The sequence below is a fragment of the Delphinapterus leucas genome, chromosome 13 (assembly GCF_059928025.1).
Source record: "Delphinapterus leucas isolate spDelLeu-1000000601 "Yukka" chromosome 13, BTC_Dleu_Yukka2, whole genome shotgun sequence".
NCBI lineage: Eukaryota > Metazoa > Chordata > Mammalia > Artiodactyla > Monodontidae > Delphinapterus > Delphinapterus leucas.
In genome coordinates, this window is record NC_143141.1 from 74,472,192 (window position 1) to 74,491,961 (window position 19,770).

Here is a 19,770-nt window from a genome sequence, read left to right on the forward strand (position 1 = left end):
AATGCTTTCGACCTAGATGCTTTGTCAGTTAAGGTATTTTCTGTTGTAAATAACAGGAAATGCAATGTAAACTGGCTTAAACATCAAAGGAAATTAATTGATGTAAGTGAAGAAAACCTGGCAGAACTTGATCCAGGTGCTCTGGCAGTTTGATCAGTTTCTCAGCTCTGCTTCCTTCATTTTTGTTCCATTTTCATCAGGCTCATCCATCATAGTTGCAGAATTGTTTGTAGGTCCTGGAGCCTATATGCTTTCGGGTTTGCATATAGAAGAGAAGAGAGAATCTGCTTCCCAGAGCTTCAGTGAAATCACATGCTGTTGAATCTGGCTGGCCCACAATGGAGTCACGTGTTAAATTAAAACTTTTTCCTTACAATATATGTAGTTATAAATGATATGTATTTAGGAAAAGTATTGGATTCTATATAACATTGGCATGGCTTCCTTAAACAGGGTACATTGAGGCTGAAATCTGAAGAGTGAATTAATTGGAGCTTGCTAGGAGAAAAGGTGAGGGTTATCATTACAAGCAGAAGCATTAATTAGTATTAATTAGTACAAAGGCCAAGAAGTCAGGAGGATTGTAAGTTACAAAATGGAAAGAAGGCTAGAGTAGGCCAGAGTGGAGATGGGGGAGGTGGGTCAGGTCACTTTGATAATTCTGGACTTCATTCTAAGAACATTGTGATATCATGGATGAATTTTAAGCTGGGCAGAGGTGGCACGATCATACTTGTTTTTATTTACTTATTATTATTATTTTTTCTTTTGGCTGGGTTGGTTGCTGTGCGCTGGCTTTCTCTAGTTGCGGCGAGCGGGGGCTACTCTTCATTGCTGTGCGCGGGCTTCTCATTGCAGTGGCTTCTCTTGTTGTGGAGCACAGGCTCTAGGTGCGCGGGCTCAGTAGTTGCAGCACGCGGGCCCTAGAGTGCGTGGGCTCAGTAGTTGTGGCATGTGCGCTCTAGGGCGCATGGGCTTCAGTAGTTATGGCACGTGGGCCCTAGAGTGCGCAGGCCTCAGTAGTTGTGGCTCACGGGCTTAATTGCTCCGCGGCATGTGGAATCTTCCCAGACCAGGGATCGAACCTGTGTCCCCTGCATTGGCAGGCAGATTCTTAACCACTGCACCACCAGGGAAGTGTCCCATGCTTGTTTTTAAAAGGTCACTCTGGCTTCAGAGTGGAGAATTGATGGGGGTGAGAGAAGTTACTCTCATTTGAGATAGGTAGGGAACACTGGAACGTTATGAAACTGGAATGGGGGAGCAAGTTGTTAAGGTAACTACCACAGTTACTGAATCACTTCTCTGTGGCATACACTTTATATATGAATTGAGATTCTGCACAAATTACAGATTAGATGGTATTTCCTCAGTTTCACAGATGAGAAAATTAAGGGTGTTTACAGTGACTTGCCCATGGCCACACTCAGATATAAATTCACATTGGTATGAATACATAAATCTGGCTCTTTTGGCCACACAGTGATGTCTCTTTTCATGAGTTACTATGTTGTTTCCTCTGAGCAGTGTGATTATAGACCTCAGGTCTTTTCAGCCCTGCTGGCTACTGCTAAGGAACCACTTTTACTGCAGAGAGAATTAAATAAGGCTGTTGACAGCATGACTGAAGTTACTTTTGTTCTTGGGCCTTATGTATGTTTCCTTCGTGGGGTAGATCAGCATAAAATTACAGCACTGCATTTGTTCCTTTCCTTGAGAGCCGCCCCCAACCCCTGCCCCAACGCCAGTCTCCTGAGCATGGACAAAAAAATTAAAAGCTAAATTATCTCATGATAGTTATGTAATATTTTGAGGTGTTCTTGTTTCAGCTGCTACAGGTGTCAGGACTTAAGCCCATATTATATTTACTTGACTTTATGTCAGTATGATCTCCTTAGTACCAGTGTTTTGTCACTCATGAAGGTGATGCCTATTCCTTCAAGTTATTCAGTTATTTTTATTTAATTATATCATTCTGGAGTTACTTCCCTTGAAGGTATATTCCTGCCATCATGGGCAGTGTAGCCTATTTTACTTTTCTGCCATTGCTTCATTATTAATAAAAATAAACTCTGCAAGGATTCTCTGGTATTTTATGTTTTCTTGAAATCAAATCTATATTATTGTTTTAAACAGTATAGTGTTCTGTGTATCTTGTGGGTTTTTTGAAACTTTATTTCCTTCAAAGGAAAATTACATTGGATTTGCAAGGAAAATATGATGGTGTCTGTATCTCTGTTACCACATCTTTTCACCAGATGTACATGTGTGCCATTTGCTTTCATTTTTATGGGTTTTACTGTAAGGAGTTTTTTTTTGTTTTGGTTTGATTGAGTTGGGATTTTTTTGTTTGTTTTTTTTTGGCTTTTTGTTTGTTTGGTTTTGTTTTTGGTTCTAGGTACTAAGCCCTAGAAGAGATTGTTTCTTTCTCTCTGACCTAAAGTACTTTATATATACAAGCCTGTGTTCTCGATTCTATAATTCCAAAATCCTTGAAAAAGTTTTTTAGTCTTTTGGTAACAAACCTCATTTGTCAACAACACCTTCTCTTGAAACTGACATGAAACTATATGTAGTCTTTGTTTCTCCCACTTAGTGTGAATATTCATGTGTTTCACTGTGTTTGGTTATGGGATTGCTGCCCCTAATCTCTGGTGATATTACATAGTATATGGCATATCATGTTGCCTTTCTAAAATCCAAACAGATTTTTATGTCTGAAACATTTGGCCTTAAGTGTTTGGGGTCAGGGATTGTGGACTTAGGTCTGTATTGGTAGCACTGGTTACAGGTGCTTGTGGCAGTTTATTCCCTTGTCTGTCTTTCCCATTAGACTTTGAACTAAGAAAGCTTTCCTCCTTGGCCCCACAGACCCTAGTTTATTGTGTACTTAGTAAACAGTACTAAACAGAGTTGGTACTTAATATTGAAATTGAATACCAAAAATTGGGGCAAAGCTTTACCCAGATAGTTTATTGAACTACAGATTATAGCATGTTTTCTTTTCACTTGATTATATGTTCTTTTTAAACAGTCTCTTTCCTGTTCTGCTTCTCTTTTCTTTCTTCTTACTGGAATCTTGGCTTCACCATTGACTAATCACTGTGTGATCTTGAACAGCTTACTTAACACCTCAATACATTCATTTGTTCATTTGTAAAAATGGTGTCATAATTTTGCTTACCTCAAAGTATTGTTGTGAGGGCTAACCAGAATGCTTCCTGGAATTTAGCACTCCTTTTGCTGTTAATGTTGCTGTTATTGATTCATATCCTGTTGGTTACCTTAGTAACATATGGTGAACCATCCTCTTACTGACTTTGAGGTCATTTTTAGTGTTTTGATGCTTTTAACAGTGCTGGAGTTAATCCTTGCATAGATGTCCATAAGTCTTTGTGGCCTTATTTTTGTAGGATAGATTGAAGTGGGAATGTTGCATCAGTGGCCCCTAATATTTTTTATTTTAGTGGATATTTGCGTGTTACTTTCTTAAGGCAGAATTGAGTCTATATTAAGAGTCTATATAAGAGTGCTCATTTCTATATAAGAGTGCTCATTTCCCCATAACCTTACCTGCAATGGATTTTATCAATTCATTTTTAAAAAGTAATTATAAACTCATGGGAAATTATAAAAATAGTCCCATGGATACCTCACCCCGCTTCCTCCAGTGGTAATGTCTTATATAACTACAGTACAATATCAAAACCAGGAAACTGACCTTAGTACAGTACTGCTAACAAAGACCCGAAGATATTTGATTTTTACGAGTCTGACCAGTGGTGTCTCGGTTTCATTTGTTTTCCTTTAGCCACTGTAAAGTTTGGGCAGCTTTTCATGTATTCTGTTGGCCATTTATATTGCATTTTCATATCCTTTATCCATTTTTTTCTAATTGGTTGTTTGTATTTTCCTAGAAAGCTCTTTTAGGTATGCTTTGTATAGTTTTGTTGATGATTTTTTTTCCTGTACAGAAATTTTTATTATTAAGGTTTTCTTTTGTGGTTTGGGTTTTTTTCTCTTTTATGTAGAAAGGTTGCTCTATCCTGTAGGTTATACTGTTTTCCTTCTACTTTTTATATTTTGGCCTTTAATCCATTTGGAATATGTTTTTATATAAGCTGTGAGAATTAAATAATTATTTAATTATTAAATAAACTATTTTATTTAGGACTCTCTCGGTTGTTTGTGACTTAAAACCTCAACAAAATTCCAAAGGTGGGACTGGCTTAAGGCAAGGCTGGATACAGTGGCATAACTAATATTGCTAAAAAAAAGAATGTTGCTGTTTTCCTCTTTGCTCAGCTCTGCCTTTTTGGGTGTTGAATTTTCCTCTATAATCCTTACCTAGCCCTTCCTTTCTCTCTCCTTTGTGTTGCTCCACCCAAATTCCAGATACTCCCCTCATGGTCATATGACTGAAAGTCTTAGGTATTATTTTCTCATACTGCTCAGGGGAAGAGAAAGATTCTCACCACAGGTGACCGTGTCATAACTCAGTCTTCTTCCTGCTACACAGAAATAGTACCTTTTACATTTATTGTGATCTGTTTCTATATTTTCTATTTTGTTCCACCAGCAGTCTGTAAGAGTGAACATTTGCCTGTTTATCCTGTCCCAGAAACACATTGCTTCAATAAAACTCTAATTTAATTATTATTATTCAATAATTATTCAATTCAGTAATTCATTATTCACTAATATTCTAATAATGTGCTTAGAGTACATTTTAATATCTTCTTAAGTCTCTCATCATTTATTTCCCAGAAATTTCTTGGCAATTTTTATATGTTTGTTTGATACAAACTTGGGAGTTTTGACTAGAATTGCATTATATGTATTTTTAACATGGAAATATCTAAATTAGATAAACATAACTGAAAATCAGCCTGGAGATACTCAGTGTTTTTCTTTTTCTTTTTTTTTTTTTGCGGTACGCGGGCCTCTCACTGCCGTGGCCTCTCCCGTCGCGGAGCACAGGCTCTGGACGCGCAGGCCCAGCGGCCATGGCCCACAGGTCAAGCCGCTCCGCGGCACGTGGGATCCTCCTGGACCAGGGCACGAACCCGTGTCCCCTGCATCGGCAGGCGGACTCCCAACCACTGCGCCACCAGGGAAGCCCTTCTTTTTCTTTTTAATTAATTAATTTATTTATTTTTGCCTCAGTTGGGTCTTTGTTGCTGTGTGTGGGCTCTCTCTAATTGTGGCGAGAGGGGCATACTCTTCGTTGTGGGGCTCAGGCTTCTCATTGTGGTGGCTTTTCTTGTTGCAGAGCACGGGCTTTAGGCAAGCAGGCTTCAGTAGTTGTGGCTTGTGGGCTCTAGAGTGTAGGCTCAGTAGTTGTGGCACACGGGCTTAGTTGCTCCGCGGCATGTGGGATCTTCCCGGACCAGGGCTCGAGCCCGTGTCCCCTGCATTGGCAGGCAGATTCTTAACCACTGCGCCACCAGGGAAGTCCCTCTTTTTTTTTTTTTTTAATACTTTATTTATTTACTTATTTGATTGGCCTGGGTCTTAGTTGCGTCAGGCAAGCTCCTTAGTTGCGGCTCACGGGCTCCTTAGTTGTGGCATGCAAACTCTTAGTTACGACATGCATGTGGGATCTAGTTCCCTGACCAGGGATCGAACCCAGGCCCCCTGCATTGGGAGCACGGAGTCTTAACCACTGTGCCACCAGGGAAGTCTCCTCACCATTTTCTTTAACAAAAGGTTTTCCTTTATTTTCTTCGTTGTCCTCCATCTTTTCAGTTTATTTTATTTTATTTATTTATTTATTTACTTATTTATTTATTTATGGCTGCGTTGGGTCTTCGCTGCTATTAGCAGGCTTTTTCTAGCTGCGGCGAGTGTGGAGCACGGGCTCTAGGTGCGTGGGCTTCAGTAGTTGTGGTACACAGGCTCAGTAGTTGTGGCTCGCGGGCTCTAGAGCGCAGGCTCAGTAGTTGTGGCACACGGGATTAGTTGCTCCGCGGCATGTGGGATCTTCCCGGACCAGGGCTCGAACCAGTGTCCCCTGCATTGGCAGGCGGATTCTTAACCACTGCGCCACCAGGGAAGTCCCCATCTTTTCAGTTTTTGACCCTCAGCACCTTCACAGTACCAGAAGACAGTGGTCCTGCTCTCTCCCACAGAGAACCTTATCTTTAGATACCCAAGATATCTAGCAGCCTCTTCCAGTAGGCTTCTTTGGGTTATTGAGTAGTACCAGCAGAGAACTGAGAAGGGAGATACGGAAATGTGCGAATAAGTTGCCTTATCCCTCAGATATTGTGAGTTGGTTTTTTTTTTTAATTTAAGGATGCCACACATTTCCATTTATATTGCTATAGGAAAATGAAATTGCTTACAATTAGAAAGGAAAATGATATATGTATATTTTCAACAGATAATTTATTATATACCTAAAACTCTAGAAAATATGATAAATGTATATTAGAATTAGTAAACTTTTAACCAGGTTTCTACATAGAAGATGAATATTCCAAAGCCTGCTTTATGTCTTTTAAAGTGATCTCATGATAGGTCTAAAGACCATCGTAATATAGATAACTATGGAATCATTATATTTTACACCTGACACTAATACAATGTTACATGTCAATTATATCTCAATTTAAAAAAAGGGAGCATGGAAATGTGTTCGTTCCATAATGCAGATTCAGTCTGGTGCAGCAGTATGCAGGGAGATTAATATTATTTATTTCTGTGTGTGTTTTCTTTTTCTTCCCTGTTTTACTTCTGGACATTTAAGGCTTGGGCTAAATGAAATAGATTAAAAATTTTTTTTTCAGCTTTATTGAGGTGTATTAACAAATAAAATTGTAAGTGAAATAGAATCTTTAGAGAATATATTTGTGATGCTTCTGTGAGAGAAATTTGTCTTGACTGAAATGTTAGATGCTAAATTGGGATTAAGAGAATTATAGAATTATTTTTTCTTTAGATAACTGGGAAGGAATTTTACATCCATTTTCTCCATGGCAGCCTTTCTCGATTTATAGACTTTTTATAGTTTATAAAATGTGTTTATGTCAAATGAGTGTTGATTTGTTAATTTTATCTTAATTCAGTGTTACATAGGATATTCAGAGACAGAAACTAATCATTGTGTTCTCTCTCTCTCTCTCTTTTTTTTTTTTGGCAGTGGAACTTCCCCTCTTGCATGCCTGAATGCAATGCTGCACACAAACTCCCGAGGTGAAGAGGGCATCTTCTATAAGGTTCCAGGTAGAATGGGAGTGTATACTTTGAAGGTAAATATTTTTGTTAGTCATTTTAAAAGTGAAAACAGGAAGTAACTACATGTAATAAATAATACTTGCATCATAGAGACAGAATTCTGTTCTTGAAGAGCTTACTTTCAGGAAGAGGTAAAATTTTCAATCCTGTATCCAATACATTTTTTTTTTTAATTAATCTGTAACCATCTGTAGGTAGATTGGAGAAGTAACTTCATTTTTCATTCTTTGCCATAGTATTAGTTTGAAAGGATGAAATGAAAATGACTTCCAGTGACTTTTAAAGGGTGTCACATATTTAAATAATAATGAGTATTACTGTGGAGTATACAGCCTTGATGCTTTATATTACTTTCTGATTTAATTCTCCATTACAATTCAGAGTTGTGTTTATTATTCCTTTATTATGATAGAGAAAGCCAAAGTTCAGAAGATTGGATTTTCTTGCTCAGTGTTGGCCAGATAGTATCAGAACCAGAATATGAATCCATATCTGACGGAATTCCCGTGTTCTTTTACCATAACAGGCTTGCTAAGTTCTAATTTCTGCACTAAAAAGGGACCTTGACTTATCAGTGTCCTTTCGGTTACAAACAGAAAAACCAACTCAAATGAGCTTGAGTGAAACAGAGAAGTTATTAGTTCACATAACTGAAAATTCTAGGGAAACTCAGCCTGAATTCGGGAGCTCAAATGATTGTCATCAGAGATGGGTCTCTCCGCTTTCTTTTGGCTTCAGTCTCAGGCAGGCCCTCTTCTCATCGTACATGACTTCACTCCCAGCCCCCACTCTGCAATCTGTAAGTCTGGAGAGAAGGGATCTCAGGAACTGAAGCAGGAGCCCTTTAGTTAGTTCTGATGTGGCTTAATTGGTTTGGCTTGGCCCATGTGCCTATACCAGAATGATTGCCGTTACCAAACATATGGAGTCTTCTGATTGGCCGCTCTTAAGTTCATGATCACCCTTGATGTGAAAGTGTGGTTAAGCCCTCTCAAGCCTGATGAATTGAGGCAAGGGTTGTTTCCCAAAGAAAATTTATCAGCAGAAGGAGAATTAATGCTTGGCATGCAATGACTATGTCCATGTGTATGGGGACTCTGTCCCCTCTTACCTTTTTAGTTTTGGCTGTAGTCATCTCTGTGCTCACTGGTTGTGTGTAGCCCACTAACATTAAAAAGATCTAACTTACCCATAACACCTCCTTTTAAAACACCTTGTTGAACTTCACAGGGTTACAGGGATCTAGTCCCACATAGAGCTTTCTGTGTTTCTTTTAGGTTTTAGTTGTTCTAGGCCTTCTATATTGTTAATAACATTTATTAAATGCCTGTTCTATACCTGACACTGTAGAGGCTATAAAGAAGGATAAACTATGGTCCCTGATCTCTTGCAGCTCACATAGTTACTGAAATAATTGCATGCTCACAAAACACACAGTGCTGTAAAGTACTGTGAGAGCATAGAGAAGTAAAGATGAACCTCGAATAAAGGGATCTGGAAGATTTAGTTTGTTTTTCTGTTGTTTTAAAGTTGTAAAATTTGAGTTGAACTTTGGCAGATAAATAATAGAAGGAAGGGCCTTCCAGGACAAGGGACTAGCTTAAGCAAAGGCACAGGTAAAAGGATTCAGAATGGATTTGAAAGTAAATTGGAGTGGTTAGACCATAATCTGTGTGTGGGCTAGTGTGGTAAGGAGTCAGGATGGGGTAAATGTTAGGTGAAGAACAAACTTTGGAGGCTTTTGAAAACCTAACTGAGCGGTTAAGAAAGAGAAGGAGGGAGGGTAGGTATGTGTTGAGGAAACGGCAGAGGTTTTTTTGGAGAATAGCATGATCAAATCATGTTTAGGAAGATAATTCAAGTAGGATACACTTAAGAGTAAAGCAAGAAAATTTGTCAAAAGGTTGGTTATGATTGTTTGGAAGAGATAATTGGCCTAAACTGTGAGAGTGGTGAAAGAGATGGAGGCAAGGAACATTAGGGAAATGAAACGTAAACTATTTGGAGTGGGTAAAAGAAGGGGTGCAGTGATTCTAAGATTTGGGGCATGAGTTGATCCTGGAGGGATCACAAGTTTAAGAAGACAGTTAGGGGGGGCTTCCCTGGTGGCTCAGTGGTTGAGAGTCTGCCTGCCGATGCAGGGGACATGGGTTCGTGCCCCGGTCCAGGAGGATCCCACATGCCGCGGAGCGGCTGGGCCCATGAGCCATGGCCGCTGAGCCTGCGCGTCTGGAGCCTGTGCTCTGCAACGGGAGAGGACACAACAGTGAGAGGCCCGTGTACCGGGGGAAAAAAAAAAAAAAAGAAGACAGTTATATTTGTATTTAAAGTGCGTGTTGAACTTACAGATCAAGAGGTCTTGTTTGCAACTAACTCTATAAAAGTTTCCTGTATTTTGAAGGAAAGGATATGTATTTTAAGAAAGTGTATAACATGTGAAATGGCACTAGAGTATAAACGTAAGTGGAGAAAAACAGTTCCTTATTAGATCAGAGGTTACTATCTTGACTGTAGTGTTGTGAGTACTAGTTATAGGTAGGAGGGTCATGTGTCAGAATTACTTTTTATCTGATTATAAAAATAAATTATGTGGGCAAACAAAAAATATATTGAGAAGAAAAAAGAATCATCCATAGTTTTATAACTCAGAAATAACATTCACTAATGTGTTTATTTATATTTCACATACTACATAAATACATAGTAGCTAATATTTATTGAGCTCTTATCATATGCCAGGCCTTGTTCTAAGCATCTTATATTTATTAACTCATTTAATTTCAGAATGATCTTTTAAGGTAGGTACTGTCACCCCATCTTATAGACAGGGAAACTGAGGCATGAGAGTTTAAGACTTTGACCAAGGCTGCATAATTAGGAGAAGATAAAGCCAGAATTCAAACCCCCAAAGTCTTAATTTCCTAGTTCTTGATCTTACAACTACCCTGTTATATCTCTCACATACTGTGGCTGACACAGGTGTCCTTTCTGATTAGCATTCTCACTGTCCAGTGCAGAAACCAAAGATTTGTGTGATTTTTTTTTTTTTTTTAAACCATTCCTTTTGTGTTTGACTCTTGCTACTTACCAATTTTTGGAACCAGTTAGATTCAAATAATGCACTATCACTTGCTATCCAGACTTTTTATAATACGTAATGGTACTTACATACACACAAATATATATATATATATATATATATTACATGGATGATGGGTGTACATACATTTTTAAAAATTGTTATTATATAGATTTTATCCTGAACATTTCATCATTTACCTGGATTTAAATATACCAAGTTTTTTGTCCAGTTTAAGCCTCTGTGTTGTGCCTGCATAAGATTGTCATGTATATTTTTTATCTTTGAGTATGGATGGAAGCATTAACTAATTTGACCCAAAGAAGAGAGATGACAGGAATTCAGAAATTATTGCTGGTTCTGCTACTGAATTTTATAATACTAAAAATTAATCAGCACTATTAAAAGTCACAACAATGCATATCAGAAATTTAATTCCTATTTGCTGAAATGGTAATGATTAATCCTAATTGGATGCCTACATTTTCAGAAAGATGTGCCGGATGGGGTGAAAGAGCTATCAGAAGGTTCAGAAGAAAGCAGTGATGGTCAGTCAGATTCCCAGAGTTCTGAGAACAGCAGCAGCAGCAGTGATGGTGGCAGCAACAAGGAGGGAAAAAAGAGCAGGTGGAAAAGGAAAGGTAAATCCACCTGATCCCTCCATAAAGTACTGAATGCTGTAGGACAAATGCCCTTGTTAATAGTTCCTCGTTTTCTAGACCCCACGTCAGTTAGTCTCTTTCCCTTCCCAGTTAGATCAGTACTGTCCCGTGGAATTTCCTGCAGTGATGGAAGTGTTCTGCACCTACGCTGTCCAACTCAACAAAGTAGCCACTAGCTACATGTGTCTTTTGAGCACTTGAAATATAGCTAGTGTGACAGAGGAACTGAATTTGTAATTTTATTTTAACTAAAATTTAAATAGCTACATGTGGCTAGTGGCCATCACATTGGATAACATGGCTCTGGGTTTTACCGGGGTTTATTTTTAGCTCTTGGCTGCCCGTAGCCTTTTTTAGGATGCTCTTATTTTATTTACCTCTCTAATGCTTTCTTTTAAAATTTGATGACTTAATTGCTCTAAGAACTCTCTCCTTACTAGGAAAATAATGCTTTTCATTTCTACTGGCAAAGACTAAATTTAGTCTGCTGGTCTTTGCTCTCATCTCCTGCTTGGTTTCTGCTTCATAGCTTACCCAAAAACTTTCTTTAGGGAATAATATCTTTGTTGCTGCAGCTTCCCTGGGATGAATTTTCCACTTAAGGATACATTTTATTACCTCTTCTTCTAATTATTTGTAGCTTCTTGTCAAGAGTCTTTTTGAAGAGGGCAAATCGTTTTTACCCCAATATTGATAAATTTAGCCATACATGGTGGGGCAGATTTTAAGCCAGCTCATGCTGGTTCCTTTATAAGGACTGATATAGTGATATTCCAGAGCAAAATAGACATCCAGGAGTTTCCCTAGCTTGGATGACCTCTTACGTTTGAGTCATAGGTGAGTTGCCTTTGGATCTAGAAGTTGGAGTGATGCTTGTTGGAATACTTGACTCATTAATTTTAAGTACCTCTAGAACTATTGATTTTGAACTATAACAGAAAAATCATCTTCTTTATTATCATTTCTGTGTTAATGTGTGTGCTACTCCTGGAGAAGATTTAGATAATTGGTGACATTATCTGTGCTCTCTCATACAGCTACTACACTTGCAAGTTGGGCAAATTTTGAAACCAGAGGATCCTAGCTTTAAGATCACAACCACTTAGAGAGCAGCTCAGACATCATGTGTTAGGAACAAATGGAATAAAGGCAAGGCAAGGTTGGGACCTGTGACCAATATTCTTGATATGTGTTTTTTAAAGTAATTCCTGTCAGTGGTGAAAGGAGATGTGTCCAGGACTTTACGTTTCTCAGAGTGTACTAAAGACCTCTTTTTTTGGAAGGATGGAGCCAAAAGTATTAAGGGCTCTGTCTCTCCTCGGCTTCTCCCCAGTTTAAATTTTTCTTTTTAAGTTTGGGAATTGTTGATGTAGGATTAGGAACCAAGCCAAGTCATCAGGCAAGAGAGACAGATTCATAATTTCTGGATGTGGCTGGAAACAGGGAAATCGATACTAAAGGAGGTCATACTAGTAAACTGGGAACAAAATCTTGGTTGTGGAAGTCTTTGCTTTTCAGTAGCTCATATGCTGCAGTGGCTGTTTGTTTTTGTTTTTTTAACATCTTTATTGGAGTATAATTGCTTTACAATGGTGTGTCAGTTTCTGCTTTATAACTGCAGTGGCTATTTGAAGTAGTGGTTGTTACGTGGTTGTGAAAGGCGCTCTCTAAATGTATTATGATACAGGAGGATTTAAAATAACAATAGAACCCCATTGTCCGTAGCTTAATGGGTAGATTAAAATAGTATAACCTTGCCCCACACTTGGCATAATAATAGAAGATATTAACAGCAAGGTAATAGCAAATTCAAAATTGTGGTCCACATAAACTATTTTTGAACTGCCTCTGATTCATTCTTCTTCTAGAAATTGTCACAATATTACTTAGCCTCAGTTTACATTAAGATGAGATGTTCAGTAAAGATCTTTTCTGATTGTAGCCTATTAAACTGAGTATAGAATGGCCTTTATGTGGCGTTTGGAAGGTGGAGATGAGAGGTGCACATGATGGCATATGGACATGCTAACTACTCTAGCAGCTCTGATGGTCTTCAGAAATGGATAAATGCTGAGCTAGCAATAATGAAGAATGATTTAGTCTCTCGTAGGATGTGCTTCTCTCATTCATGGGTCATGCATATGACATAGGCATAGAAATGTAAAATTTTAGGTTTATATTATATATTTATGAATGTTTTTGTAGTCCAGTGCAAGTTAAAATGGAAAACTTGTAGTTAGCAGTGATAGTAGCAGCATGCTGCACAGCTCTAAGTCAGTTGCAGTTATTAATAAAGGTAAAACTAACTAAATGTGCCTATTGCTTTTTCTTATTTAGGGCTTTTACTCTCAATCTGACATCACTTTATTTCAAATGCATGGTAAGACAGGAAGAACACTGAGATGGTATCAAAACCCACTTCCTTTTATGCACAAAAATAAAGAGCTCTGACAGCAAAACTGATACTTCTAGTTGGAAATCGATAGAAACTCTTGATATAGGTATACCTTTTAGCCAGATAGGGACAGAGAATAGAACTTTGAAATTCAGTCCAATGTTAACACTGGTTTATTGATTTCTGTGTAAGGTGGAAGAACTTAGAAGTTTGTAGTTCTGGTTCCTAATTTTCAGACAGGAAACAATGTTCAGAGACGAGCTTTTTGGAATTCCAATCCAAGGTAAGATGGAATAACGCCAGAAAAATGATTAAAATCAATTTTTCTGTTGCTTTTTTGTAGGACTGTAGCTAAGTGAAGTCTCTGCCTTTCCCCTAAAATATAAATACTGCAGCATGCAGCAACTGCAAAAGCATTATTTTTATCTTCTGAAAAAAGTTTTGTTAAATTTTGGTCTGCTTTCAAAATGTCAAGAAAAAAATTAAGTGAAATATGCTTTTTCACTTATAAGGTGTTACTAATTCTTTCCAGGAACATGAGCTCATGTTAATTTTACTGCTTCAGGAATTTGATACATAGTGTGTTTGGAGTTACTTAAAATACCGTAGACCTGTCTGCCCTCTAACAGCATTTATATATGTGTTAAGTTACTGAATAGTGATGATTATATATAGAGAGAAATGTCACCTTTAAAAAGTATACTGGAGAGAAAAACTCCTTTGGGCAAAGTTAACTTACATGGTGAGAGACCTTTGGGAGAGATGCTCTCTTCTCTCCTGGGGTGATTAGTGTCTGAGTTGGAGGTTTTAGCTTTGTCATGTATTAAAGACAGCTACACTACTAGGACTTGGATAGTTAGGGTACCCAGAAGCAAGGGAAGGTGTTCAGGTAAGGCCTCTTCATCTTTGGTTAGGGGACTGTTTGAATATAATCAGGAGCCACAGCCTGCTCAGTTTGGAGTAGACTGTACTTGGTGTGAGGAGAAGGGATTTAGAACTAAAACGGTCTGTTACTTCTGGAAATGAAGTTCCTCTAAAGAAAGACTACTGTGAAAATAAAACTCTCCCTTAAGAGAAGGATTGCTGTTTTTGACCATGCACACTTTCAACTATTAATCCTTCAACTATGTAAAGCTCAATTTCAATTTTGATATTACTACTCCATTATTTCTGATAGTGTCTCTCATACTTCAGAGGGGCCCATTGAATGTCTTCAGGAGAAACTAAAATGCTAAGTCAGAGATTATTTACTAAAGCTTTTAAATTCAAATGCATCTAATATGAATAGTCCATTACCCTTTTGACCTTGTTCAATATGATAATCATTTGTTGAAATGGAAAATTCCCAGTGCTATAATGTATCTGAAAAATGGTACCTTCTGATCTTATACTCAGGGGATGGTACATATGTATCCAACAGCCTGAAACTACTTCCAGTAAACTGTGTAAAACTGGCTTTAATAAGCCTCAGTTCTAAAATTTGTTTCAAATATTTTTCTGAAAACTCTTAAATTTGAGTTTAAAAAGATCTCTCTACTAGGTCGCTGTTTGGTTTTTGTGTGTGACATTTTTGGTTTTTTAAATCAAATAATTAGTGCTTTTGATCAGAACTTGTTAATCTTTTGTTATGTCTATATGTTTATATGAAAGCAAGCATTTTTGTTTCTAATCAGATACTAAATACGTTCTTAAATGAGTGCTTTTGACTCTGTTGCGCCATCCACATTGGAGGACTAGTAGTTCAGGATATAATCTTGAGAACTGTTTTTTAAGCAGTTAGTTTATTTGCAGAACCAAAGAGTTTTAAGCTCTTTGGTTTTCAGGAGTTTTTGGTTCTTTTGGCTCATCTCATTTCCATGTAAATTTTAGAATCAGCTAGTCAGTTTTCACATGCCCCCACTCCCATTAACCTGCTAGGATTTTGATCGGGATTGCATTAAAACTGTATGTCAGTTTGGGCTCTGTTGCATGTTTACATTAAGCCTTTCAATCTATGAAAGTGATATTACTGCATTTTCTGCAGTTTTCTTTCATTAATGTCATATAATTTTCTTTGTAGAGGTCTTGTACATCTTTTATTAGATTTATTCTTTGACATTTTTTATTCTATTATAAATGGATTTGAAATTTTTTCATTTCATGATTGCTTATTGCTGATATATAAAAATAAATACAAGGACTTCCCTGGCGGTCCTGTGGTTAGGACTCCACACTTCCACTGCAGAAGGCACGGGTTCAATTTCTGGTCGGGGAACTAAGATCCCACAAGCTGTGTGATGTGGGGGGAAAAAAAATACATATAGTTAATTTTTGTAAATTGATTGTCAATGTCTGTGAAGGGTCTAGGATTCTGTCCTTTTTGTAAGCTAACAAGTTAGCTTTGTATTGGTTCATGCACGTTGACAGAAGATGCAAGACTCCTGGGTCAGAGAAAAAGGACTTTATTACTCACAGCATAGCAAGCAGTATGAACATAGCATATTTGTTGTGTTGGTTCCTCTTTATCTCCAAGTCTTCCATGGTTGATGAGATAATGGGCCCAGGTGCATGCTACTCATGCTGTTGGTTTGTATCTTAGCCAAGGAACACTGAGGTTGAGGAGTTCAATTCCTCCTTCCCTCCCTCCCTCTTCCCCTCCCTTCCTCCCCTCCATTTTTATTGAGATACAGTTGACATACAACATTGTATAAGTTTAAGGTGTACAGCATAATGATTTGACTTACATATGTCATGAAATGATTACCACATTAAGTTTAGTGAACATCCATCATCTCATATATTGAAATAGATAACAAAATTAAAAAAAATTTTTCTCCTTGTGATGAGAACTTTCAGGGTGTACTTTCTTAACTTTCATGTATAACATACAGTGGTATTAATTGTATTTATCATGTTGTACATTACATCCCTAGTACTTATTTATCTTCTAACTGGAAGTTTGTACCTTCATCAGTCCCTGCAACCTCCCCACCTCTGGTAATCACAAATCTGATCATTTTTTCTATGAGTTTGTTTTTGAAGTATAGTTGACCTACAACACTATCAGTTCCTGGTACAAAACATAGTGATTCCATATTTCTGTATTTCAGAATGATAACCATGATAAGTCTAGTTGTCCTCTGTCACCAAAGATATTATACCATTATTGACTATATTCCCCATAGGGTAGGATATATTACATACCTGTGACTCATTTATTTGGTAACAAAGTTTGTACCTCTTAATCTGCCTCACCTGTTTCTTTCTTCCCCTCACCACCACTCTCCCCTCTGGCAACCACCTGTTTGTTCTCCGTATCTATGGGTCTGTTTCTGGATTTTGTTTTTTGTTTTTTTGCTTTTTGTTTTTTGTTTTTTGGCCACAATGCACGGCTTACAGGATCTTAGTTCCCTGACCAGGGATTGAACTCGGGCCATGGCAGTGGCCAAGTCCTTACCATTGGACTGCCAAGGAGTTCCCATTCTGTTTCTGTTTAGTTTTGGTTGTTCATTTGTTTTGTTTTTTAGGTTCCACATATAAGTGAAATCATACAGTATTTGTCTTTGTTCTTCTGGCTTCATTTAATATAATATGCCCTCTGGATCCATCATTGTTGCCACACATGGTGACAAGATTTCATTCTTTTTTATTGCTGAGTAATGTGCCACGTTGTGTGTGTGTGTCTGTGTGTGTGCATGTGCTGTGTGTTTGTACGTACATGCATACATACATAACACATCTTCTTTATCCATTCATCTGTTGGTGGGCACTTAGATTGCTTCCATATCTTGGCTGTTATAAATAATGCTGAAGTGAACATAGGGGTGCATATATCTTTCCTGATTATGTTTTTGTTTTGTTTGGATAAATACCCAGGAGTGGAACTGCTGGATCATGTGGTAGTTCTATTTTTAATTTTTTGAGGAATCTTTGTTCTGTTTTTCCATAGTGGCTGCACCAATTTACATTCCCACCAACAGTACATGAGGGTTTCGTTTCTCCACATCCTCGCCAGCACTTGTTATTTGTTGTCTTTTTGATGATAGCTGTTCTGACAAGTGTGAGGTGATACCTCATTATGGTTTTGACTTGCATATCTTTGATGATTAGTCATGTTAAGCATCTTTCCATGTGCCTGTTGGCCAACTCTGTGTCTCCTTTCAGGGCTTTTAAATAGTAAGTGGAAGCAAGCCTACTTTGGGAAGAGTTACTGCCTTCTCTCAGAGTCACTGACTGTAAATACAGCATCCAGGGACTTGCATTCTTGGCATACCCAGCAAGTACTTGTAGCAACACTGAGGGCACGTGGTGGATTGCCTCTCCCAGCATTGATATTGTATCCAGCAACATTTCTAAATTATTTTCTAATCTAATGGTTTATATATAGGTTTATTCTTAGGATTGTCCACATATGCAAACATGTGATTTATGAGTAGTGGCAGTTTTATTTTTTTGCCATGTTATACTGGCTAGGGCTTCCAGTAAAGAGTGACATAGGAGTGGTAACGTCAATCATCCTTTTCTCTATATTTATAAGGTAAAGTTTTGAATATTATGCCATTTTCAGAATGACGTTGACTACAGTAGGTTACTGTAGACACTCTTTATTAGATGAAGTTAGTTCCTTTCTATTTGTAGTCTAAGAGATTTTATAACGAACAGTTGTTGAATTTTATCAGTTGCTTTTCCTTCATCTACTATTTCAGTAGATATATTTTTTTCCTTTATTCTGTTAATGTGGTAAATTATGTTGGAACTCTCATATATTGCTGGTAGGAGTATAAATCGGTACAACCACTTTGGAAAACTGTTTCTTCGTATAGACTATAGTTGAACATGCATCAGAATCACCTGGAGAGCTTATTATGATGCAGATTCCTGGGCCCCACCTTCAGAATTTCTGGTTCAGTAGATCTGGACTGGGATCTAGTAATTTGCATTCTAACAGATTTTTAGATAGTTATGGTTTTGTTCTTGGTACAACACCTTAGAAACCGCTGGTTAAGACATTGTAGTAATAAGAGCAAAAGACTAGAAATTACCAAAATAAGAGTCCAGCTGAAGAAATTATGGTACATCTGCCAGTGGAATCTTTTGCAGGTGTTAAAAGGAAGATCTCTTATGTTCTCTTCTGTTCTCTTCCCCAGGATATATTATATTGATTATATTTTAAAAATCAAGGGTATGGACAATTTCTAGTACATGGTTTATTTTGCTTAAAGAAGTGAGTTAACATATTAAAATACACACACACACACACACACACACACACTATGTTTTCACCAAAACAAAAATGCAAATAAAAAACAATGGAAGGATAAAAACTAATATAAATTATTTCCTTTAAGGGAAAGGAGGTAATAAAGTGGTGTAGACAGGGGAGGGAGCTAGACTTATATGAAAGTAACTTGTTTTATAGTTTAACATAATTAAGCCAATTAAAAATTTAAAATGCACTTTCTAGAAATATCAAACAACTTAAAGCAAACTCAAGTATATGTCAAATTTGAACATAATGACATAGGTAAGTTACTGTAGGATATGTCTTAGGTGTGGGAGACCAGACTCAGAGAAATCTTAAACTGTCTTCAGTAGTCTTCTTTTCAGTAATTATATTGATATGATTTCTTTGAAATTAAATCTATAATAGAAAACAATAGTTACAGTAATATTATTAGAAACCAGGATTATCTGGGAAGAAAAGCGATAGAAATATAAAATCAGAAAAGTTAAGTGACAATGCTGTAATCATAAATTCCGATTTATCTTTTGCATGAATTTTAAAAATTTTTTCCTTTGAAAAAAATTCTTTTTTTTTTTTTTGTTCCAGTCACTGAAAAGTTCTAGAACCAGTGGTAACTGAGTAGCATCAAGTGCAGTGTTTTAATACCATTTTCAATAAAAAGGTATCAGGTCTCCTTGGAGAAGGGGGTGTTCCAAGTCTGGGCAAAAAAATTATGCAAGATTTGCCTAGGACTCTTTCTGTGCCAGATAGCAAGGAAGTGGTTGGATACTGCTGGGGCCATGTCCCAAAGATGGTTTACAACTTGAAGGAACTCCCACTACCCCAAAAGTGCACAGTTTGAGTGCCAAATTTTTAATAATTGCTAATGATGTAAACATTTCAAATATGTAAACATCTATGAGTTGATACTTTAAAAAAACAAAATCCATTTTAAGTGCTGTATTACTTTTCTGAGGCTGCTGTAACAGATTACCACAAACCAGGAGCCTTAAAACAACAGAAATTTATTTATTTTCTCACAGTTCTAGAGGCCAGAAGTCGGAAGTCAAGGTGTCAGCAGGGCTATACTCTCTGCAGAGACTCTAAGGGAGAAGTCTGTTCTGTGTATTTTCTAGCTTCTGGTGGTTGCTGACATACTTTTCCTATGGCCACATCCTCCAGTCTCTGCCTC

General features: G+C 37.5%; 1 protein-coding gene across 5 annotated transcripts in view; it reads left to right on the top strand.

Annotated features, from left to right (window-relative positions):
* ASXL2 (ASXL transcriptional regulator 2) overlaps positions 1–19,770 on the top strand; it is a 129,644-nt gene that overhangs the window by 73,166 nt on the left and 36,708 nt on the right. For 4 of the 5 annotated variants that reach the window (XM_022574272.3, XM_089923385.1, XM_089923386.1 and 1 more), the window contains 2 exons: positions 7,145–7,253; positions 10,809–10,959. In XM_022574272.3, the coding sequence (XP_022429980.1) occupies positions 7,145–7,253; positions 10,809–10,959 (260 nt within the window). The other variant, XM_022574273.3, reaches the window with a different exon arrangement.